This window comes from Cystoisospora suis (genome assembly GCF_002600585.1).
Source record: "Cystoisospora suis strain Wien I chromosome Unknown contig_3752, whole genome shotgun sequence".
NCBI classification, from domain to species: domain Eukaryota; phylum Apicomplexa; class Conoidasida; order Eucoccidiorida; family Sarcocystidae; genus Cystoisospora; species Cystoisospora suis.
This window is the reverse complement of record NW_027156547.1, coordinates 40,529-64,792: the sequence shown is the minus strand read 5'-3', so window position 1 is coordinate 64,792 and position 24,264 is coordinate 40,529. Positions and strand designations below refer to the sequence as shown.

The 24,264-nt window shown below is 50.5% G+C and overlaps 2 protein-coding genes across 2 annotated transcripts; one reads left to right on the top strand and one right to left on the bottom strand.

Annotated features, from left to right (window-relative positions):
- Positions 1 to 175: 175 nt before the first annotated feature.
- Positions 176 to 12,014, top strand: CSUI_007221 (magnesium transporter nipa). Its single transcript, XM_068067371.1, has 7 exons — positions 176 to 3,382; positions 4,233 to 5,492; positions 6,097 to 6,231; positions 6,807 to 6,936; positions 7,275 to 7,407; positions 8,079 to 8,653; positions 9,443 to 12,014. The coding sequence occupies exons 1-7, from the start codon at positions 2,747 to 2,749 to the stop codon at positions 10,471 to 10,473; spliced, it is 3,900 nt and encodes a 1,299-aa protein (XP_067920662.1). The 5' UTR covers positions 176 to 2,746; the 3' UTR covers positions 10,474 to 12,014.
- A 1,211-nt stretch (positions 12,015 to 13,225) lies between these two features.
- On the bottom strand, positions 13,226 to 23,079 carry CSUI_007220 (uncharacterized protein). The gene is made up of 11 exons (XM_068067370.1): positions 21,306 to 23,079; positions 19,520 to 20,210; positions 18,901 to 19,040; positions 18,321 to 18,500; positions 17,617 to 17,814; positions 16,879 to 17,038; positions 16,190 to 16,316; positions 15,433 to 15,544; positions 14,584 to 14,673; positions 14,025 to 14,198; positions 13,226 to 13,410 (listed from the first exon to the last, which is right to left on the bottom strand). Exons 1-11 carry the CDS (start codon positions 23,040 to 23,042, stop codon positions 13,273 to 13,275), a joined length of 3,747 nt encoding a protein of 1,248 aa, XP_067920661.1. The 5' UTR covers positions 23,043 to 23,079; the 3' UTR covers positions 13,226 to 13,272.
- Between the last annotated feature and the right edge of the window lie 1,185 nt (positions 23,080 to 24,264).

Below are 24,264 nucleotides of genomic sequence, written 5' to 3'. Positions count from 1 at the left end.
AAAGCATGGTCTATCAATATTCTGTAATACGGTCTCAGTTTCTTCTCGGTTTGACCCAGCAAGCGGCTGTCGGTGCTCTCCAAAACGAGTAATCCGTAGTTCAGCCGGCCCTACCCACGCGACTTCCGTGTTTCCCGCATCGGGGGTCCGTAGTGTATGGATGTGGCTTTGTTCTCTCTACTGTGGCGCATGCACTACAACGTTCTTGATTTTGTACTCGCCCGCATTCGTGGTTTCCTGTTTTTTCTATCTGTTACTTGTGTGAGCTTCTTTCGATCTTCCTTCTCTGCAGTTAGCTGGATGCGCCGTGAATGAAGCACGAGCGAGAAGGTAGCCGTTCCTGGAGACCTTTCATGAATTCTCTGTGGTCACATCCCCCCTTCAGCAGGAGGCGCTGATTTTCCCGAGAACAACTGCGATACCAGGTTTTCTTCCGGTGATACGACTCGGTCCAGCGTGCTCTTTTCGCTTTGGCTGACGTGGCTGGGTCCCGTAGAAATGTTATCTGCCTTTTTTTCCCCTCTCGCGGGCTTGATCGCAAGTGTCCCTCCTACTGTGTTTTTTAGTCGGTTTTTTCAGTTTTTCCTTGATTGGTTGGTCCTGTTCGTTATCTGAAGCCCCCATCGTCGTCTTTTGAATTTCTGGGGTTTCGCATTAGTGGAAGTGTCAAAACTCAGCGGAATTGTCTGCCTTCGGCAGCTGCTTTTTGTCCTCGTTGAAGCGGTTCACCTTCACTGACATAGTTTGGTTGAGAAGCTGTCGATTAAGGTCCAATATCTCCACTCGTGAGTTTGCTCATATCCTGGTTTTCTTGGAAGCCTGGTTCCCCTGCCTTTCTTGGCTTCCGTTTTCTTTCGTTGTTTTATGTTGGCCGTGCGCTGCTGGACGAGAAAAGATGCACTCTTTCCTTCTTTAAGGTAAAGTAGGTATTCGTTCTCTGATGCCGGCCGTGAATGTCGCGACTGTACGTCTGTTACCTCTATAGCATGAAATGCAAGTATTCACTGGACAATTTTCGTCTTCGTAACGGCTTTAGGCGACTGTATGACTGTGGGGAGGAGAGCTGTCCTGTCCCTCTCGCTGAGACCACAAATCGGGAACACAGGACAAGGCGACAGCTGCAGAATCTATCAGATGTTGGAATGCATGCAGCAGAATTGACTTTTTGTGTCGTGCTTGGGAACAGTTCAGCTCTGTGTTTGTTTCTTTGGCACACAGCTCTTTCTGCCTCGCGCACTGAAAAGAGCCCGTTCGGCCGCGCCTTTTTTTCTTCGGCTCGTTTCTTTGCGTTTTCCGTTCCATTTTATCTGCCTCAGAGAGGCTTTCCTCGTCCGAGCTCTCACTTGGTGGTGGCGGCAGTAGTAGTCGTCCGTTCTTTCGTCATTTGCCACGTAAGGCTTTCTCTCCGCTGAGTGCCCCATTCAGGACCGTGTTCTAGTCTCTGCCTTCGTCTTCTATTGTTTTTCACATAGAGAGGAGGCGGAGGTTTTTATATATCACGAGGACTCGTGTGTAATCACGCAGCTGTGCTCTCGTGTCAAATCGCCGTCGGCTTTCTTGCGGTTGTCAGCCAGCCGCGCCTGCATCTCTAAGACCGCGAATAGCCGCGTGCCATGGCGAGCCATCATGAGGTATTCGTGCAGAGGAGACCTCTCTGATGGAATTGAGAGGAAGCAAAAGACGATGCCCGATATCGATGTCCAGCAACAGGGGACAGGGAAGTGGGGACGGTTCTGCGGCACAGTGGCGCCGTCAGTGTGCCTTTTCTACTGCTTGAGGTTAAGAAGACCTGCGGGGTACGGGGACGCAGGTACAACCGTCTGAACTTCGATAAGACCACGCCGCCCAAACTGTATACGCTGAGCGCCTACAATATATTAGTTTTGAACCACAGACTGATATCTTCTTCAGAACTCGGCTTTGTTTCTCAAAGACAACCTGATAGGGTGCATCGGTTGCTGTATGGAGGGGAGTTCTCGTTTTGATTTGGTCAAGTCCCCATACAGAGGAGGGTGGTAGATCACGTCTGACTTCTGGCCTTCAGTAGCACGGAGGAGGCCGAGCTACGGCAGAGAAAACAGTGCCCAGCACCGTTTCTCGTCCCTTCCGTCGGCACCAGGCGAGGACTGGGAGGACAGTGGGCTGTAAAAGAGAGAAGAAAGTGAGAAGACGTTTCTCAGATGAGGGAAAAAGTGAGCGACAGCAGAGCAGTGAAGAGGTGTTTTGAGAGTTACACGAGAGGGGGAAGGGGAAAAGGAGTAGGGAAGACGTAGAGCAGGACTGAGGAGCCGAACTAGGGAGGAGGAAGACGAGAAGGAGGGAGAAGGACGGGACAAGAGGGGGTGGCCGAAAAGACTTGTTTGAGAAGCCAGCCACTGGAATACAAGACACGGAGAGAGTTTTTAAAGGAAGGTCTCTGAAAGGAGGGAGCACTTTCGAATCAGGCAAAGTGTACCTAGGAGTTTTTTTCGACGGGAAAAAGATAGCATCGTAGAAAAGAGAAAAAGGCTCGCATTTACTGGGTGAGCGAGGGGACGGTGTCCGGTTACCCCGATAGCTGCAGTTTTGTGGTCGAAGGGGAAAGAGGCCAGAGTCTCAGCTTGGGTTTTCTGTTTTCTCTGCGGGCTCACCTGTGGAGGAGAGAAGTTCTATTGTTCTTTCACATTCTTTTTGCGGCTCCCTTTTTCTCCCTGGCCCTCCTGCTGTTCCCCTCTTCTTCTGTGTGTGGCCTCGATCTCCTCCCATCATGTGGCAGGTCGGGGTTGTTTTCGCAGCCTTGGCGTCTTTTTCAGGTGCAGTCGGGGATGCGCTCGTTCGTCTCTCTTTTGTAGTAGAAGAAAAGCGTGTAAGGAAGGCTCGGCGTCAAGTCAAGCATGCTCAACAGAGGAAGAGAGAAAGAGAACTGAAGAGATCTTCTTTTGTGTCATCCGTAGCGTCTACTGTCCAGGAGGGACATGATGGAGAAGAAAGCGCTCAGTCGAGATTCTCAGGCGGTCATGGATCATCGGAATGTGACGCAGGAAGACAACAACGGCAGCTAAGCTGCCCATCTAAGAGTAGCATTGGGTCAGGAGGAAGCACCCCCGAGTGCATGCAACCCGTGGATCGTTATGAGAAAGATGACAGGAGTAGTATATCTGGACGACGGCAGAAAGGCAGAAGAAGGGGAGGAAGCAGAGAAAGAGAACAAGACGGTGATATCAAGATTCGGAAACGACCGTTATATCTCCGTCCTTTATGGGTGTTAGGGACGTGTTTCGGGACAGCTATCAATTCTCTTCTCTCTATTATCAGTCTCGACTTTGCAAGCGCGGCCGTTGTCACCCCCTTTGCTGGCCTTCATATCTTCTGGAACGTTATCCTTTCACGATTTGTCTTACAAGTAAGAGATTCATCTTGCCCGTGTTCATGTCTCAAGGTCCTTCTTATCCTGTTGTAGTCGATTCTCTGCTATGTGACCCTAGATCTGAGGTTTGCTCTTTCGGCCATATATGGGTGCGGGATGGCAATCTTTATGAAGCTCTGATTCATATCTTTCTTGTGCACTACACTTCTCTAGACGTCTGTCATTCTTTGTTTTCTTCGCTCCTCCTCTTTTTCCACCTTCCATAGTGAGTGGGTGTCAGTGGCTTTTCTAGAGAAGCCTTGCTGTTCACACTAAGGTTCCATTCGTAGCTCGTCATGGAATACGTCGGCTGGGATTGTCTTTCGTCGTTGTCTGGAGTTCTGTCTCTCTCTGAGGCTTCTTACTCCTCCTGCGAGTAGGAAGGGAAGAGGGTTGCTTCTCGAGGGTGTTGCCTATGAAATTGTATGTACATGACCGTGAATGGAGTGTTCATTCGATGAAAAGACCACTTTTGTGTATATATATAGATAGCTACTAGCGCTGTGGTGTTCCTGCAGATGCCGTGCGTAGGCACCATCCGTTTATCCGTCTGTCTGTGTGTATCACTCCCCCCGTCTTCATCTATGTCTATCTGCGCTTCTGTTTTACGATAGCGTCGTGTACTGACATCAACTACATAGAACAAAGTTCCCTCCTCCGTTGTCTTTTTGCTGCTCTGACGAAAGGTTTGTGTCTGTATGTGTGAGGGTATCTGGTAATGGCCTGCAGAACGTTCCAGGTGAAGAGTGGATGCTCTCACATGTATGTAACCTCAGTCTGAGATTTTTTCTTCACCTTTCTTCGTTTTGACGTTCTTTCTTATGATGATGTCTTCTTTTCTTTTCAGGAGCGTGTCCTTACACAGCATTATGTGGGGAGCGCTTTTATTTTGCTTGGATTGCTCCTTGTACTTTGTTTCGGCGTACATACACCACCCCCATTGTCACTCGATCAGCTATTGCAGTTATATTCTCAGAACTCTTGTGTTCTGTATTTTTCTATGTCGATCCTCGCGATATCTTTCTGTATCTACGTCTCCATCGCGGGCCGTGATCTCCCGGACACATCATCAGGGGTGAGCCGAAAAGTAAAGCAATCCGCCGTTTCATCCAGGAAACATCATGAAATGCAGCTGCTCGCGTCGAGAACGACATCGCCTCATACAAGAGGCGGTCCTCGAGGCTCAGAGTTATTCAATGAAACTTTCAATCAAGGTAAACTTTCCATGTGTACATCAACACATGCTTCGGTGTCGGAATACACATATCCCTCTTCTCTCCAGTGTACGACTTGTATCCCATCTTCGTGTCGTTCTCCATCCTTTTCTCCCGCTACTTTCTCTGCATCTTCATCTTCATCCTCTTTCTCTCAACAACAGATGGCACCTTGTTCCACTACGTCGTCGTCTTCGTCTCCTCCCCCCTTTCCCGCTACTCCCTACGGTGGGAGAGAACAAGACAGTACCACAATAGGAACACGAGAGACAACCGTGGAAGGAGGTAGTTGTCATGATGAAGTTCAGAAGGGAAACAACGACGGAGCTGTCTCCTGGAGACAGCATTCATATGGCCTCTCAAACGGTCACAAAAGAGATCCGATGGCATGGACTGGAGAAGATTGGGGAGAGGATACAAATCTTGAGCCGCATATAAAATTTCTTCATTCTCGGGGGAGCGGCGGAGCGAGAGAAGAGGCGGCTGACTTAGGTCCGTCTTTCCTTCTTGATAGTAGGGAAGTGGTGGCTATGTCCGGTTTCGACGAGAAATTGTCATCGCAAGTGGATGCTACAGAACTCGTCACGCTTGGTCCTGGTAAAGAAGGAATATCAGCGGGACTTAGTCGTGCAGGAGAAGCAGACGAAACAACAGCTTCTTTCAGAGGACAAGAAGAAGAGTTCGACAGAGGGGACGATGCTGCTGCTCTGGGTGGGAGGAAGACAGAGGTAGACGACAGTTGGGGGATGCGACCTGACAAAGAAGAGGATGAAGCGAAAGAAAGGGCTTCATCTCTCTTGTTCTTTCCTGTCGCTGTAAGAAGATTCTGCACGGCGGCTGTTAGTGGGATGTGTGGGGGCAATACAAACATCTTAATGGAGCACGTCATGAAGGTGAGATCATCGTCCATTCTATCTTTTGTCTACGTGTCCTCTTTGTCATCAGTCTCAGCGTGCTATCTATTTCCTTGCGTGTCCGAGTGTATATAATCGGGACTTCCCCTCTTCTAGACGTCTCCCTTTGTTTGATTGAGGCTCATCGGACAACCTCACGTTCCTGTTTGTCCAGAAGAAAGTCGTGCTCAGTACGCGTGGGTGTGTGTGGAAGGTAGTTCGAGCAGTGTCTTCTCACGTAGACCGACCCACATGCAATGCGTCTGCAGTCTTGATAGAAAGGAGTGAACAACCGCAGCTTGATTCTTGTGCCAAGGGTGGGGTGGAGCCTGGTTATCGCGATATGCTTCGGTCTAGCAATGAGCACACATATGTATATAGATACACTGTATGTATCTCTTTCTAATACGTGCGATGTGTTTTCTCCTGGGCGTCTCCTCGTCGTTTTGCTTTGTCTCCTTCTACTTTCTGAACCGAAAGAAAGTCCTCTATGAGATATGCATCTCCGTCTGTGTTTCCTTTTAAGAGGCTACGAGGGAAGACCAGAACCACATTCCCAAGTTTAGAAGAACAGGTTCGCTTGTATGATGATGTCTTCCACCAGGTGTGGCATGAGGAAAGCTTTGATACTCTCTGCAATTTGAAGTTCTTTTCTCTCCTTGTCGCCCTCGCGGCTATGGCAGCTGGACAACTCCTCTTCCTCAACATAGGCCTCTCACGTTATGAAGCCCTCTATGTTGTAAGCACCCGACGGCTTGCTTCGATACCTCACCTCTGTCCGTCTGTTTGTCTTTGTATCGAAACCACTGTGCAAAGGCATGTGCTTACCCTATAGGCCCACGCTCCAAGGCAGTTCCGCGCCCCTGGACTGCAGTGGGCCATGGGGATGTACTCTAACTAAGCAGTGGATCTGCTATACTGATTGGTGATAGTACTATTTACTGGACATCGGAATCGCATGCATACTAACTTTCTTGTAAGAGACTGCTATAAGCCGGAGGTGAATCTACCTGTATGTCTTCTCTGGTGTCAATCTTTTCGATGGTCTCCGCTAGAACCCTTCACATGCTTTGGCTCTCTGGCGAATTGATTCTTGTCTTTGCAGGAGGAGGATGTCTCGTTTTCGCCTCGTTCTTTTTGTTTCCGTCGTTCTTCAGTGTAGCTGTATTTCGTTACTCCTCTGCTTAGACAAGCGTGCCTTTTCTTGCAAGGAGAGGCGGGAAGTACGCTCGTGTCTTCTCACAGGCACTGTCATGGGTTCACCTTGAGAGAGCTCCTCTGTACGGTGAATGTATCGATGTCTTTCTATCACAGGTGCCAACGACGATGAGCACGCTGATCGTGAGCAGCTGCTTGGCTGAGATAGGCCTCTTCATCCAAGTATTACATCTTCCTCGAACCGAGTTCCTCCTCTTCGGCACGGGCTGCTTCGCCATCGTTGCAGGTGATCTCCAGACATCGCCCACCATCGCCATGTCCTAGTGTCCTAGCGTAGAGATTGGTTTCATCCCGGGATCTATAGTGGCCTCGACACTTCACTATTTCTGAAGCCTTGCCGTATTCTTTCGTTCTGTTGTTGCGCCTCGACACGATGAGCCGGAGAAGTAAGCTGCACAGAGCTCCTGTCATTTCCTGGACGGGCCTCCCGACCCTTTCGTCCGCAAAGGCTTTTTCCTGATGCGCGCTTTCGAATGGCCGCCGTCTTCGTATCTACTTCGGTCTGTCTTTCTGTGTATAAGAAGTTACTTGCGTATATTTGGGTACTTTGTGTGTCTTTACTAGGCATCATGCTTCTTTCTGGAGCCGACTTAGAACGAAAAGAAGTTGATGGCAGCTCGCCTAACGAAAAGGGCATGGAGGAAACAGAATTGTCCGACCGTGAAGAAACAGTTAGGTCTGTTACAGATCAGATGAAGTAAGTTCGCAGTGTATAGAAGGACCATACTATCTTCTCATCACCTTGTCTTGTTCTCCGTATTCATTTCGTTTCCTCCTCTAGAAATCTCTCCTCTGTCACATGCGTTCGACTTCTTTTTTGACAAACCTGATGAGATATTCATCTCTACCTTGTCTCTGGTCCTTTCATGCTCGTGTCGGCTTTGCGGTGATGTGCTTGCTGCGAAGATGGCCACTGGTACAGTGGGAGCTGTGCAGGGAGTTTTCACGGTACATCGAACTTGGACTCGGTGACGTAGATAGTGTACTTCGACTGTTCAAGCGAAGGGCAAGACATGCACATGCCACTTGTGAATTTACGGGACTTCTTTAGCGCGAAGGAAAGCAGCACTGGAATCTGGGCTCGTCACTATCGCCGTTGAATCACGCAGGTAGATATAGGAAGCTGAGATAATCGAGAGATTGCATGTATTCTCGAAGCCCTGTGTCTTCTTATCTGTCGTCCTCGTCCCTTCCCATCCGCGTAGTCTTTTTTTTTTCTGTGTGCGAGTACGTGAACAGCATCACTCTGGTTTGCACTCCTACGAGACCAGTCGTCTATTTGTGAAGATCTCTATAGTTCTAGATACTTCCTTAGACATTCCTAGTGACTCTTCTTATGCTTGTCTCCCTCTTCTGTTGCTTGTTCAGCTCCAGTTTCTCTCAGCGTTATTCAGGTGTACATCGTTCACCTCCCCGGGACGACTTCGATGATGAGACATCGGATGACTTCGCTTCCTCTTCCTCTCTCTTTTCTGACGAGGACGACCAGGATGATATCGATACATCGTGGAAAAGGAAGAAACAACCCTCGAAGGAAAAAGAGCTTTTTTTCTCTGGTGTGTTACGCAACGCAACGACACCTAAGGTTGCCATGAAGAAACTGCAGGAGTTTTGCACACTGAAGACTACTTCAACAGCCCACGAAAAGATAACACTGCGAGGGAATGGAGGAGATGTCTGTTGTTGTCGTCGTCTGTCTTCCAGTGAAGAACGTTTCTCGCCTTCTCAGCTTTCTCCTGAGACTTGCGACAGACCGAACTGCCCTTCGGGAAAGGCGGGTGGTGCTGCTTGTGCACGTGCAATAGTTGTACCCTTCTCCTTGCCCACTACTCTGTCACGACATTCTCCATCTGAAAAGCGAGCGCAACAAAACGAAGACGACGAAGGTCCAGCGAAGCAAGTCATGAGGAACTCAAGGCATGAGATGAGATCAACCCAGGAAGGTAAACAAGATTCTTCCTATTGTTGAGACAACTGCTTGCGAGCTCGTTGCCTTTCAGAGAGAGTGGAGAAACTTTCACTGTTTTTCTTCATCGGCACTTTCTCCTGAGTGTCATAAGCGGCATCAAAAGAGTTTCCGATCGTTCACGAAGGTAGTCGGAAATCGCTGTGAACCTGTCGTTGTATTCAGAATCAGTCACTTGTGTAGCGGGCCCGCCTGTATGTCTACATAGGTGTGCTGTATGCGGGGAAGAGGTACGGGTGTTGCTCTCGACAAGGAAGGGAGATAGAAGAAGCTCCTCGTGAGTGTGGCCGCTGTATTCTAGCACAGCACAGGCGCGGGAGGGGAGTTGTAGCAGAGATAAGAAATCAAGGTCGAAATGCATGAGGCCTGCAGACGGAAGGAAGGAGATATAGTCATGACGCCAGTTCGTCCGGGAATAACTCTCTAGGAGACGAAGTAAGGACCATCTACATGGTTGAAGACAGAGAAGAAAAAGGAGTGAGTGCAGAAAAGAAGAGGATAGAGGATGGGGGGGGGGGAGCGATGGATGATGGAAAGGCGGCGAAGAGGGCGGGACTGTTAGCCGCGCTCGGCTAAGGGTTTCAACTGCGTCGGTTGCAAAGTCAAGGTGGGAGAGAAACTCTAGGACGAGAAACAAGAGAGGTTCTGTTCCTTTGTTTTACTGCATGTATGTGCTTCTCTCTACGTGTTCTTCGTCTCTGCGTGCCATTTGAGATTGGGGAATACAGTATGCGTATTCTTTTGCGGTTCTGTTTCTTTTCTTCAGGCGAAAGAGAAGGCTGCCAAAGTCGACCACCTATCCCTTCTCCTTCACCCCCTCCCCCTGTTTTTTCGACTTTTTCGCCGCCCTGTGCCCCTGACTCGAGCGGCTCCAGTTCTGTCTTAGGCTCTCTTTTTTCTTCTCGGCGACTCTTGAAGCTTCCGTGGGGGTCTAAGCTTCTACGTTCCACTGGAGTAGGGCCTCGTACAGGTGGAGGGGTGGGAAGGACAAGAGATCGAGAGACCGGGTATGAACACCTGACTCGAGCGCCTTCTTTTCATGATGAGGACAGAGAAGATGTAGATGAAGTTCTAAGACGAAAGGGTGAAAGACAGGTAGAGAACAACAATGGTCATACCACCACAGAACCATCTGTTATAGGAAGGAGACTATCTGAAGCCAGTGATAGTAGCACCGCATATGGGAGTACTTCGGCCATTTCTTCGTTCCCTCCTTCTTCTTCTTCTGTAGTCTCCGCATCCACCCAGCGATCGTCTTCGGAATATCGTCGAGGAGATCGAGGGAAATTCTTGAGAGGGGGAGGACGAGGNNTGTTTTCTTACGAACCTTTCTTGAGAGGGGGAGGACGAGGAGCACGACATCTCCATTATCGTATGATCGCCCCGCAGCACTGCGATCCGGAAGCCCTGGAGGAGGTACGACGACAGAGAGAGGATGAGGGAGAGGTGGTAGGAAGATCCTTGTCAAAGAGGGGAAGCTTCTCGGATGTCGAACCTTCCTCTCCACCTAGTACTCCATATCTCCTAGAGAGAAGTTTGTCGGCCGTTGCTGTGGTCAAACTGAAGCAGGAAGGGAGATGGGAAGACGCCTTTGCTCACCCGGAGGGGGGAGAGGTCGGAGGAAGGTTCGTGTCATCGTATAGAAAAAGTGATGAGAAAGCTTTTGATGGTAGCACAAGCCATCTGGAAAGCACACCTCCTTTGATGGCATTACACGATGTTCTCGTGGTCGACGAAACTCCGCACAGACACACGGGAGAAGGAGAAAGAAGACCTGACATGGGAACGGGACAATAGAAGACAAGCGAAGGGGAGAGAGAGAGATTCCTGTCAGCGGACTTGAGAGACTTTTCAAAAGACTGAGGAGGAGAAGCAGAGAGCTCGAAGCCGAAGCACTAGGAAGAGGACACCTTCCGCCTTCCAGGCGGTCACTGGGGAGGGAGGTTTCTCCATGATGCTCGTTGGCGTCTGTAAGGGAACCTCAGTCAGATAGATACAGGGGAGGTACGCTGAACGGAGACGCAGGATCAGCCAACAGCGCGAGAGAGTGGGAGGGGACTGAAGGCCTAAGGAGCGGAATGGCAGGGGTCAATGTCTCGAGGACAGTTTTTTTCTCAGAGAACGGGCAGATAGGAACCCACAAAGAGGCCAGATGAATCGACGTGCAGATTCTAAGGAATTTTAGTGGAGTCGGGGTTGTTGTGGGGCCTTCTCCAAGTGCATGTACGTGCACTGTATCGCAGCCGAGGTTACGTAGAGCGTGCCTCAACGGGGCGTACGTAGACTGCATTGCAACGAGGTGTACCGACATCCTACCGCAACGAGTTGTCTGTACACTCTACCATCCTAATGAGTTGTACGTACCCCGCCGTACGAGAGCGCGTTAGTTCATCCACCCCGGCAACCGTGTACGCGCTTCGAAGCACGACTGGGTGTACGTGTACTGCACCGCAACCACGTCCATCCGTTCGACACAGTATCCGGCTGTCTGGGGACCGGCCGTTGTCAGGAGGTTTCGTTACAAAGTGTGGAAAGCGAGAATCTGTTAGGGGCCACTTTCAGTACGTTGGTCAACGTGAGCGGAGAACCGACGCTTCTAGCTAAGCAGGCATGCAGGTCGAGAGGTATCCTCTCACCGCGGAGGTTCTCTTTCCCAGCCACTGTGCACTTGAGAACTCTTGTGCTTTTTTCTGCTGTAAGGACAACGGATTAGTGCCGTTAGACCAGAGATCGTTCCCATGTGAGCCCCCAGGCCAGGCGTGGATGCGTGTTCTAAACTGTACCGGCAGCTCTGACGGATGCCTGGAAAAACTCGGAGAACTCACCTCAGTGGGTTGTGCGAAGAATCATCTTAGATCCAGAAGTGATGTATCTTCACGTAAATGACGGAGAGAAGATTCCTTACGTAGCCTCCGTCTCATTCATTCTCCGTGCGCACAGAGAATCCATCTTCGTTGCGTGATTTTCTTCTTCTCTAACAACAACAAGAAGCCTTTCTGCGTCCCTGCGAGGGCCTACGAAGGATGGTGACAATGGAGCTCAATGACGAATTGTCGCATCGCCCCTTGGACGAACAGTTGACAGATGTCTTTCTTTGTTGTCCTTGGAAATGTGTTGACACCGATTGATTAAGCTAGTATCCCTACGCTTTTCTTGATCTTCGCTCTTTTCTGGGCTCAAAACAAACAATCCATTGAAGATCTGTGTTGGATGGGCGTGCTGTTTCTGAAATTAGATAATATGCCTGTGTGAAGCCTGCGGGAGGAAAGGCTGTAACAACCAGAGGACGTCTGGCAGACGGGGACTCCGTTTGCCACCTTTCTAGGAAACCTCGGAGGATACCAGATCACTCTGATTCTATTACCAATGTCAACACAACGAACTACAATACTATTCGTTAAGTCTCTATCGCTCCAATCATGGTAGCTATGCTGTTACCATTCAAACGAACGACCCACGGGATGAACTTGGATTGACTTGTGCCACCGCGTCGTAGCCTGGGAGGAGATTATCCTTTTTTTGGACTACATGTAGCGGTGTTGCAGAACGATCTAGTGTTGTTGAATATCTGGCCGTCTGAGAGCAAGTTTCACACAATGCTTCATCGGTTTAGCTGCTGCAACTTGCCCGTTCCTATTACATGCGACAAAAAGGGCTGCTGCCTTTATTCGGTTCGTTTGCAGGAATTAGAGTCATGTCTTCGTAGACACACCAATAGAATACCAAGTCAAGTGGCCTCAGTGCACTCACGAGCGAAAAACACATCCTGGTGCTTACGATGATCACTACGGCGTGTGGATGTCCACTCTCCGGAATAAAGATGTCATGTGCTCTACACAACTGCAACTGTGTTTTTGTTCGTCAACGCTGTCATTGAGAAGCCCAAAAAAACAGTTCAGGCCGCTTTTTCCGCGACCGTACTCATCACCGTTCGTAGGACTGAGAAGCACTCGAAGTCCAACGATGACAAAACGAATAACATCAGCCTGCATTTTATGTGCTAATGATCTACCTTACTTCTAAAACAAACACCGTTCTACCCTCCGGTGATGACTGTACAAGTGTCGTCTTCCGTTCACAAGGGTGTTGTTGACAGAGAACTTGGGTTGAATGCATGTCATCTTTCCCGCTTGTTTGCTGCCCTTCTTGGGCATCGCAGTGGCTGTGGAATTCACCTGTCTCCGTATCGGACAGTGCTGAGTCTCTCCATCTTTCTCAAACGAGTTATATGTCTTTCTCAGTTTCGTCATGATTAAGTAAATGAGCTCCAGGGCAGTCATGCCTATATACATATTAGAAAGTCTACTATCACCAACGACAGACCAAGGTTGCGCTTGAGAGTTGACAAGACCTTTTTCCTTTCCGAACACCACAGCCCAAGAAAGACAAGGATATAAATATACGGCTTGATTTCATACACCCGAGCAACCTGGATATCCTGACTTTGTTCAACACTTCTGAAGAAGGCACCTCCACATACGACTAGCGTGACTCCTCTGAGGAAACCTTCGCACTCAGGTTGAGTTTCCACACATTTCAACGAAAATGTCATCTCCTTCCGCCTGACTCAGTTCCTATCTTGGTTGACTCTCTTGGTCACCAGGTCCATTTCCTCTTCCGTGCTTTCTGGCGTTTCTTCTTCCTGTTATTCCCATCTGATCTCATGCCTCTCCATGCCCCGCTGAAGTCGTCATCTTCATCCTCTTCTTCACTCTCAGGGCTCGGGCGTTGAAGCTGAAAAAGACACAGCACCCCACAAGTACGACAGAGGGGAAACCACGTGGAAGGGGATCAAGTCATGACTCCCTAGCTGAGTCGATCGTCACACTTGGAGCACGAGGCCTCGAGGCGACGAGAAATTTGGAAGGGTATGTGCGTAGCGGTCGTCTACTCGTTCAAACCTGACTGGATACCTGTCAGTCACCCGCCAGCTAGCGGCCTCTGGTACTTCTAGATCGCACTAGACAATGTGGCCGTGGGGAAGGCAGTTAATGAATGACAAATCACAAAAACGTCAGCAACGTATGAGATGCCACCTGTCCCAGTACCCACGCGTGCGGATCCTTATCTTCAATCCAGGGAAGCAATGGTACGTCCACGCAAGGCGATAGGGGAGTTCGTTCAGGTATGGCGAGTTCGCCGGGTAGAATCCGTGAAGGAGTTCACAGCGGTATGAATGCGAGAAAGCAGGCAAACGTGAATGAGATCGTGTCCGTTCTTCATTCATTATATTCGTACCTGACCCCGCTTATCCGGTCGGAGGTATGTGTTTGAGCCTTCCTACACACAAGATAGTCACGTAGGTATCGCTAGCCTACGCGATCATGCATCAACGGTTGTACGGTTACCTGAGGAGGAAGCTCTTCGTCCAAACGCTTCTGCAGCCGAGAGGGAACGCTGAGCCCCAGAGCGTCGATCGCGTCAGCTATTTGAAGAAGGTCTCCAACCGCTAGGACGGTCGCAGAAGGCAGGGCGAGAGAAAGCAGAATTGTCTGATGTAGCTCAACGGCGCGATACCCCACCTGGATTATGGCACAGAGAGAAAGAAACACACAAATACGGAGTCACAAAAGGAATACGAAACCCCTCCGTACTCAACAGCAGAAAATTGTTGCCTTAGGCATTTGCGTATTGTGTCTACGTACACACGCGCAGCCCACACAAAAAGAGCAACTTCCATGCTAACGAGCACCAGAGCGAACAAGCGAATAAGAAGGAAGGCGCCGTCACCGTGTTCCTGATTGTCTAACATAAATTTTGGGTCCATGCACCGTCAAATTTACAAAACAGTCTTACGAGCACTCTCAAGAAAACCCAGGACCTCCCTGTCGTTCCCTCGTTCTTTACGACTCCGCGAAAGACTACATACGCTTATCAGCCCATGCCGGTTACGAATAAGTCTCGTACCTTTGAATGTGCCTGGAGAATTCTGACACATGCAGAGGCGTCCAGACCTTCTTTCCTCTCCGCCTGTGCGGTCAGGAGTCGATCCAATTCCTGCATGCATCGGGGATATCTGGCCAACGGGGTGGCTATTTCACCTTTCCAAAGCCCTTCCGGTCAAGTTGAGGGGGAGACCCACTCGAAGCAACTATACGAAGATACCACCAGTTACGCTCGTCAGATACAGATATAAGACGTGGAGCGGAGGAGACAGAATGTCCAGCGAGAAAGCGTGCAAGCCGTTAGAGCCAAGAATTGAGACAGCGGCCGAGCACTCAAGCAAGTGGCGATACATACGAAACACCACAGAGTGTCGCTGGTGAAAAGGCTGGACGCTACACGAAGAATGAATGGAGTTCAAATGAAATGCAAAACACCAGAACACTGAATAACGATCAGCTCACGCGGCGTCATCATCCACCTGTTGCTCACAGCTCAGCTAGTCTTTTAACGATCTCTCGCCTCAATGCAAAGAAAGAAAACCCACTGAGTGGCGTATCCGTTAGCAGGCGCGTACATACTTGGACTCAAGCACGGGCAGGATCCTCTGCAAAGCACATGAGCGGTAAGGCTTGATACCCTTCTGTCAGCCTGAGTGTTTGCTGACGCACCTCCTGCAGACGCATGACTGGAGAACTGCTTGCCGGCAGGTGTAGACGACAAAAGATACACAGTTCATTCCACGGAGGCAAAAGCACAGATCCTCTCAACGGAGGTGCCCGTGACTTATGTAGTCTTTGTATCGCAGGGGTGCTTTCTTTGCATGCGCGCATCCGCACGAGCGTGTGAGGATATTCAGCTACTTCACCATACCTGGAAAAGTGGTTGCTGGACGACGCGGACCTGTGCAAATGCCACGAGTACCGCAACCAGATCGGCTGATGCGAGGCACTCAAGCCGAGTTTCAGGGACAGCTGTGCCGCCACTGTCCAAGACAGACACATCTCAATGTACTTCACCGTTAAACCAGAACGGACCCCCGAGCACTGCCACTCTAGTGCCGCAGTCTAGCAGCTACTCTACACGAATGCGGACGCGTAGGCAGTGACGCACGCACAGCGATAGAAGGTAGCTGTGAGAGCAGGCAATACACTCAGACGAATGTTCTTCCAAGCAGTTCGCATGCAGGACTTCTCTCCCGAGCACTATAACAGCTGCCTATCTGGCAAAGCAAGTGCGATGCCGACAGGGCGAGAAGACTGTCTCCAGCTTCCTCAGTATGTCACGTGTGTGTAAAGAGACGAACCGAGCTTTTTTGCGACCACATCTGCTCGGAGATGCTCGTCAGGAGAACAGGTTCGAGACTGACCTGCCCACGGAGTGTTTGGTGACTCACAGAGCGGCCGGGTGAATTGGGCTTTCAGGAGAATGTAAAACCTACCTACTTCCTTCTGTTTTTTCTCTTCAACCGACTGCCCTGCAGGAAGTGTCTACATCATGCCTCCGCCTGATGCAGGTCCTCGGGTCGACTGGGCAGTTCGACGCCTGGGGGGACAATGAAACGGAAAATCAAAAGTCTGACGAGAGACTACTCCCTCAGCCTGCGAAAGAACTAGTGGAACTGGCTTACTGGGGGCGGGATGCCAGTAGCCACCACGGGGGGCCCGAGAGTAGGAGGGACGCGAAGCACTCAAAGAGTTTAGGATCTGCCTGTCTCTGACGCGCGAATGTCACGCAAAGGTTAACGACCTGTTCGGCTAAAATGCAAGGAGGCACACGCATACACAATCGGACACCGTCTGTAGGGCGCGTACGGCGACGCAGGCTGCAGAGCGATTGAATATGGCGTCTACTCTCAGATGCAACAAGAGACGGGAACCGTGTGAAGGACACGCGGTCCATCTCACTCACTCGCGAGAAAATTCGTGTTTTATGAGAGAGTTATTGGATACATAAGAACCGGCACATGTAGATTTGCCTGACACGTCACATCTGCCGTGCTGTATCTACCTGCCAATCATCCCTCAACGTAGCCCGTCTGTCGTACACACCGACACAAGCGGAAGTCTTCTTGCGGACAACGGCTTAGAACGTCAGCCGCATGTGTCGTCAAAGAGAGTCTCTTTCTCAACGTAGACACGCATGTTGCTCCTGTGTACGCTGGGTCCAGGACGGCGGCAGTTCTTCCTTCGCAGACTACCGACGAGACGAGAGATGAGAGAGAAGGACGAACTTGAGTCGGAGCTGCGTTGCTCCCGAGATACTTGTTCATATATGGTAGATAAAGTTACGGGGATTTGTGAAGCAAACGGGACATACGGGAAGCATCAGCGCAGCCTGAAAGAGTTCCGTAAATCCCCGCGTTTTTCTTCTCTTTGCCTTGGTCGGTGTAGGCCATTAGAGACCGCCGTACCAAGACAGCGCTCCGAGCAAAGAGTACCCTGTCAACAACGCGAGCTCTGGTTAACGATACAAGCAGCTGCATGCAAGTCGGCGAAAGAGAAAGAGACGAGACAGCACATATCAGAACGACTACACTTGGTTGCTCTAGCGTCAGGGGTTTTCAGTTGAAGCATACAAAGTTTCGGCCCGCATCTTCTCAACAGACGCTACGAGGCCTCGTGCACTAAAGCTACGTCGGTCACTTATATCAAGCGACACCGGGAAAGACGCAATCAAGGACCAACGGCAACAAGGGATACACACTTATATAGTGATCGGACTAGTGTAGAAGATACGGCCTCATGTGGTTAGAGTGTATGATGCAGAAAGTGTGCGAGCACGCCGGCCGCTGACACTGAAGTGCATACGAGATCAGAGCACCTGGCTCATCTCTCTCCCTGGTACACATGAATTGATAGCGCGCCTATGTAAACCCAGGGGTCCTTACCTCACACTTGTCTTTAGGAACACCGACACGTCTGGCAGTCAGACAACGCACTCTTGCATTTTTTCGCCTGACTTCACTTGAAGTAGCTGATCCCCGAAATCAAAGCATGCTTTTGATTCCTATTCTTATCCGCGCACCCGTACGACACCCTGTGAAAGATAACATACCTGACTCAGATCTCCTAAAGAGAACAGATGGAGCTTCTGTCTCGCCAAAGACGCGAGCGTCTCCAGCATAACTTGTTGCTGGGCTCCAAGGAACTTCCCGAAGGCGTAGACAAAAGCAGTGAGGAGAGCAGGGGAAAGTTGTGCTTGCAGGACACCTTCTGAACGTTGCAGAATCTCAGCTGCCAACTCCCATACCTCCTGCAAAGACGAAAGAAAGACGGGAGAACAGGTAAAACATGTTTTGGAACCGTGCGTCATGTACACGCGCGAGAGATGCGCTGGAAGATAGGTGTGCGTATGTATGTATATATGAATTGTCCGTGTATACATACATACATATACACGCTCGCACAACAAGCAGTCAGTTCTCTGCTGGGCGGTGCCGCCGCATTGTTCCGATGCTTTAACAACCCACCCCGTGACATCGCACCGCACCTCACTGGCGCAGTGACGCCTGTCGCCCACTATACTCGACCCACGTGACTACACTTAAGCCTGAACTTAGCTGCGCGTAGCGCTTACTCAGCGTCCTCTTCTCCACCTCTAGACTCTCCTGACAGTCTGTCACTACAAAGACAAACTGCAACCTTCCTTGTACTTTTCCGGGCTGCTCGTGGTCTGCCAGTGTTCCAACTCTTGCAATTCGTCTTTTTCTTGCGTGGTACAACTCTAGTGAAAGACTCGACTGGGAAGAGAAAACTTACATCATTGTCCACACGGTATTTGGCTAGGGTAACTAACCAGAGTGCAAGCTGCTGAAGAGAGAGAGGAGAAGAGGATGCAACTGAAGAGAAGTCTTCGTCGGCGTTGTCCATAGGTTGAGTGTCTCCTCCTCTCATAATTTTCAGCAGCTCGAGGGTTACAGCTTCGACAGTGGCTCTGGCCTAAGCGGAAGAAACCAAGACGTGGAAGCTTATCCCAGTAACTCACACGCCATTGTATGGAACTTTGGAGTATCGCGAAACAAGAGCCCAAACAGAAAGTCAGGAACCCACGAGGGTTTTCTAGGTCCACTTGCAAGCACACGCGAAACGCACCTACAGTTTCGGCAACTGTGGACCCTTTGATGGTCATAACGAGCGCATGCATCTCCAAGATTACTTCTGGTCTTCAAGATTCACGAACGCAGGAAAAACACCGAGTTGAGGAAGCCGCATTCGTATGTCAGTCTCGAGGAACCTCGTAAGAAGAAATCACACACTTGGTATGCGATTCCAAAGATGAGAAACACCCGCTAGCATGCTTGGACAAACACGCACGACACCGATCGGAGTGAGGTCTTACTCGTGGCAACATGCGGCAATTGAAAAGAAGCATAGCTTCCAAGACTTCCATCAGCTGTTGACAGGAGAAGAAGCAGGCTCCACCACTCTCCAAAGGACGTAGAAGAACGCGGATGTGGTTTGGGTCGAGTCCACCTACACCTGGTATAACACACAGCGCATGGAAAACCTGGCGCTAAGACAGTAAAGGCAAGATACTCGCCGTTTCTTGGAGCCTCCTTGTGTCCTCTTCCCATATGTTATGATACCAAACTCCAACCACGCGGCACACCGCATCAAATCAACCAGACCTCTTTTCCTGTGACTCAACTTTAGATAGATTTCAACGACAGAAGTGAGAGACTTGACTCTGAGAATTAAAGTTCTTTTGTTGCATGGGTATTCGCTCCGGAGGCGAAGAAGTCGTCGCGAGCGCTGTCTCCTCCCACCTGCCTCTGGCTTGCCTCTGTACAACGCTCCAGGTGATCTGATATACCTTACACATGACTCCTGGAAACCCTGGGGCAATACGACAGGCAGCAATCTCTATATATGTACAGACATATTACCACATCTCACAGAGACAGAGAACGTTGTGCATTCACAATATAATGGTCGCGGGTTACAGAGATGACAGTTACCTCGTTTCTTGACATTCCATGCGTAACCAAGAAGGGCGTTGGTCAGGCTACTGGAAGTCATCATCGATGCTTTTGTCCAGGCCACCAGCGCAGCAGTTAGTTCATTGACCGCTTCGCCCTGTGAAAGACTATGCGGACGGGTCAACAATAGCTGAGCATCTCTACTCAGGCTCGCCTCCTTCTCCTCGGGATCTGATAAATGTCCCTTCTGGTCTGGAAGATCCTGCGCACTTCCTTCATCTGTTGAAAGCAGAAGCGCTTCACCTTTCTCATCATTCCCGTCTTGGAAAGGAGCCCGCCCTGAGGCTGTGTATATGTTGCTGCGGTCCTCTTTTGAAGACGGTTCCGGCTGCAGCCGTTTTTCTTTTCTTCCCCGGTGTGACAAAGAGACAGACGGAGGCCAACGATTGAGAGTGCTACGTCTTTCTTTGAAGACGCGAGAAACAAGAGAAGAAATATAACCTACGCTGTGATGCCCGGAACTGCCACCACTGCCCATACACCGCACCAAAAGAGATACGTCCTCTGCTGTCAAGGCAGGAAAACAGCCCAGGGAACGCGATGGCGTAGAGGAAGAGTTTGACAGACGCGCCAGGACTGCAGCTGACGAGATAGCCCGCTCTATGGAGCTTGTTAAATCAACATCGGAAATCTTCAGCGCAGAGGAGAGATAGACAATGGAACAGAATTCCTGCGCTCAGTGGAACGGAGCAGACAGTCGAGACAAGGCAGAGCTCTATCGGACGAGATGCTCGAGTACGATGTATGGACAGAAAAGAGATGACAGTCGATAAGAGAGCAGGGTTGTAAGAAAGGTAGCCACATCAACAGAAGCGAGAGGACAAACATTTCACTTCGAGCCCACCAATAACGGGGCTGAATGCGGTATGCTCAGCTGGTGTGAGATTGCTTGTGAATTCGGATACGGGTATCTGAGTGTATGCACGAGTTCAAGGGCGAAAAAAAAAAATCAAATGTATCGCCGGTATGCATACTGAGATGCGAAGAAGCACGTGGAAAGTGCCTGAGCGTGGCTCGAGCTTAGCTTACTACGTTCGTATGTACATACGCAGGTATACTTGGGTGCGACTCTGAGAGACACCAATACGTTTACACGCAGATCACGGTCAAACACACGCCCCCACAGAAATACATCCATAAATCGACCTGGAAGGGAAACGCTTTCTTTCTCCTTGGGACTGTGCGACAGGAGCATGTGGACATTCGAAGTGCAGAGACGAAAAACAGAGTCAGGAGGAGACACGCTTGCCCGTTTACATTATCTTGTGCAGATAGCTTGTTCAGGTAACTGCCGATAGAAGACTGCGATTTCTCTGGATGACGCCACAGCACCACTTATCCCCGTTGGGGACCGTACCTGTTCTGAAAAATATACGGTTTCACAGTATTTCCATGACTAGATACAGTGTGGTCGCCAGACCATGCAAATTCCCCAGCGTCAACCAACTGGCCCTCGAGCGAGGGAGCAAATGAGCCTACAAGTAGGTCCTGTTGAACTGCGGGAATACATAACGGAAACTTGTGGGAGAGGCCGCTCTACTTCTCCGTAGCTATCAAGCGAAGCAACACTATTACGAGGTATGGCAATGTCCCAGGGAGCCAGGAAGAAGTTAGTTTTCCACCCCAAGCATTTGCCTGTGTGTTTGGGTGTTCAAATCATCTCGGTAAAGTCTGGATGAAGCATAAAACAGCGTAGCAAAGAACACTGATAGAGAGTGTACGTACAGCTCAGCAAAGTAACGTTCGTCTGAAGCCGTGGTTTCACCTGAAAAATGGCTGTTAGTTTGGCATCTCTTGAAGGCCCCGAGAATGCTTCCTCTTTCTTTTTAAGCTGTTCAGCTGAGTGCAATGCAGCAGAGAAGGTGGCTGTCGTTTTTGCTAGTCTTTGAATCATTTCCCTTCGTATCCCTTCTCTTGCCTTCTCATCAAGGACCTGAGGATCCTGAAGACCTCTCCAAGCGAGACCAAGCAAGTCGTCTCCTTCTCCCGCGGCTCCGTCTGCATCTCTCCTCTGGCTTTGTGTCTCCAGTTTTTGTCGCGAAAACTCCTCCCCTTCTTTCCTCTCTCCTTTCTCCTCTCCTTCCTTCGTTTCTTCCACCCCTTCCACAAAGGCTTGTTCTCCGGCCGGGGAAATGCTTTCACGCACCAAGGAGATCTCTCTCTTTGAGGTATGCGTTCCTCGTGTGTAAGGATAATGACGTATGTTTAACGCCCCGACGAGTCGAGAAGCAGATACGGTGGCGAAGAAAGTGCTTCGAGATGGGAAGCATTCAAAACTTTCTGAATGAAGGCGTTTCGCAGACGAGGGCGCGGAGCAAGGACAATAAGAGGAAGAGAATTTCTGCGAAGACATGTTTCTTAGAAGGAAAGAGGCCGACAATCCTTGAATGAGAATCGACGAGCGGGCGCCCGACGCAAAGATGGGGGAAGTGACTACTCCCGAGTGTGCGGGCCGAGCTCCTGCACACCCCGGACACCGATATTCATACCGAGCACGACTAAACGCGCAACAGAGAAGAGAGCAAGCAAGAAAGGCTGCATGTGAAGTCGAAGAGCGCATCAGGAAGCGATGACCACAAAAAGAAGACGAGAGTGCCTGAGTGGGAAGAGAGCGGGAGCAATGAGGGGTTAACAGATGAAACGGAGAACAGGAAGACTCACCCGCCAGAAGACACAACGGAGGACGGTCGGGACAAGAAGAGAAGCTGCTCAAGCGAGAGTAACACGGCCGAGAAAAGTTGGCGGCGCAACCGCTCTGTGGGGCATCCTCAAAGTTCGAACGACACCCAGGCAAAGCTCCGTCACGCAACACTTGACGCGAGACACGTCGGAAAGAATAAGTATACCGGTGGTGCCCGCAAATGTCCTCCGTTGTATGGAGAGAAATGGCAGTCCGGGAGGGAGCAGACGGAGCGGAGTAGGATACACCACTAAACGGCACAGGAGCAGTAGAGGGCCATCGAAGAGAGCAGAAAGTCTTGGAATGAGCAATAGATGAGAGTATACAAACAGTAAGTGTCGAGGAACGATGCCCGTGTGATAGGTGGTCATACACCCCTGCAGGAGCCTGGCGAGTCCAGAGTGCTTGATTTCGTGAGAGTGAACAGCGGGGCATACGCAACAGGATGCGCTCGGCGAGCGTGTCCGCAGTACTTTGATTTGACAAGTAACTTTGACAACTAGATAATCTGGATGTATCACGCCAGGCAATGGAACAGTTGTCACCAGTTCGCGGTGTGCAATGACCGCGTTCGAGTGGATCCAGCGGAACGGACCGGAAAGTCTTCTCTATAGCCCGAATGTATGCGACCTGGCCATCGTTTGCTGAGCGAAGAGACCACCCGCCGGAGCCCGAGCAAGCACTGCTAGGTTGCAGAGCGCAAGTGAGTGTTCGTGGATTGTCGTTTCCAGGGCTTCCTTTCAAAAACAGCTTGCCGCAGCCCCGGCATCGCTGAGGGATGCGGCAGACCTCCCGGACCTTCCTCCACAGTGGAGAAGTCATCTTTACATCATCGCTACTCACCCGGCCAGCGGCTCCTGAAAACCTTGGCGCCCAGTCGCAGGACCAACAAACGGACCGGCAGTGACGTGTCGGGGTAGTCGCACATACAGGGCAAGCGCATGCACTCGCTAAACGGCATTTAGGCTGTACGAGCCGCCGTGCATGTGCGCTTCGATGGTAAGCGTCCCAGCCTGCAGGTTCATAGTACAAGCTATAAAAAACCTTCAAAAAACTGCCATCTAGGCCGCTGACTACCGAATGTGATGTTCTGGCCGGACAACACCCCGTGGCGTCTCATGTCCGCAGCACCCCGGACTGCATCTCTCGTTGATGATCCAACTGTACTGCCGTTCAAACGATCTGTTCCACGTATGAGTGGCAATATGAGTCCGAAACCGACGCGGCAGTCGCCCGCAACAGTATACCGGTGAAAAAACCGGTATCGCCAGCAGCAGAAGTTCACCTCCTAAGAGTATAGCTTTGGCAGACAGCTAAGGGTATAGCTTTGGCAGACAGCTAAGAGTGTAGCTTTGGCAGACAGCTAAGAGTATAGCTTTGCTGCCTGCCAAAACTATCTTAGAGACTACAGTGCTTCACAAAGGCTGAGAACCATGCTTCCTATGGACACCAGTTGTGTACGCTCGGCGTCCGTTTCATCCGGGGCAAATGGAGGCCGCGACGCCTCGAAATCCCTCCTAGCGATGCAAGAAGCACCAAAACTGGTAGTTTCCGGGGCCTAGCATCTCGTATGCGAAGAGTCAGTCTCCCTGGCGAAGACATGCAACGCCGTTTCAAGGACCTCCTGCCACTGAACTCAGGGTCCGCCGACGACCGCAAGCTGAAAGTGCATACTGGAGGAGCATGCTTTAGATACTTGTGTGTTACCGTCTACGTGGAAGTGCACGGGAACGAATGTCCAGCGGCACCAAGCGAATTGAATTGATACTGGAAACAGAGTGGGTCCACTGCGCTACATGAGAACAACGCGCTCCCTGTCCGCGTCCTGCAATGTTCGGTGTATCCTGAGCGATCTCTCTTCGCCTCCAACCGACAACTCGCTGCTACAGTACAGAAATTGACCAACTTCAGCAAACTGCGAGACACTAGGGGTGATCCAGCGCTCGAAAGGTCTGTACCCGCCGGAACGTCCCAGATGATGTCTGTCAACTGTGCACTGAAGACAAGAAAGGGCATACGCACGATTCCCGAAAAAAAAAAAGCA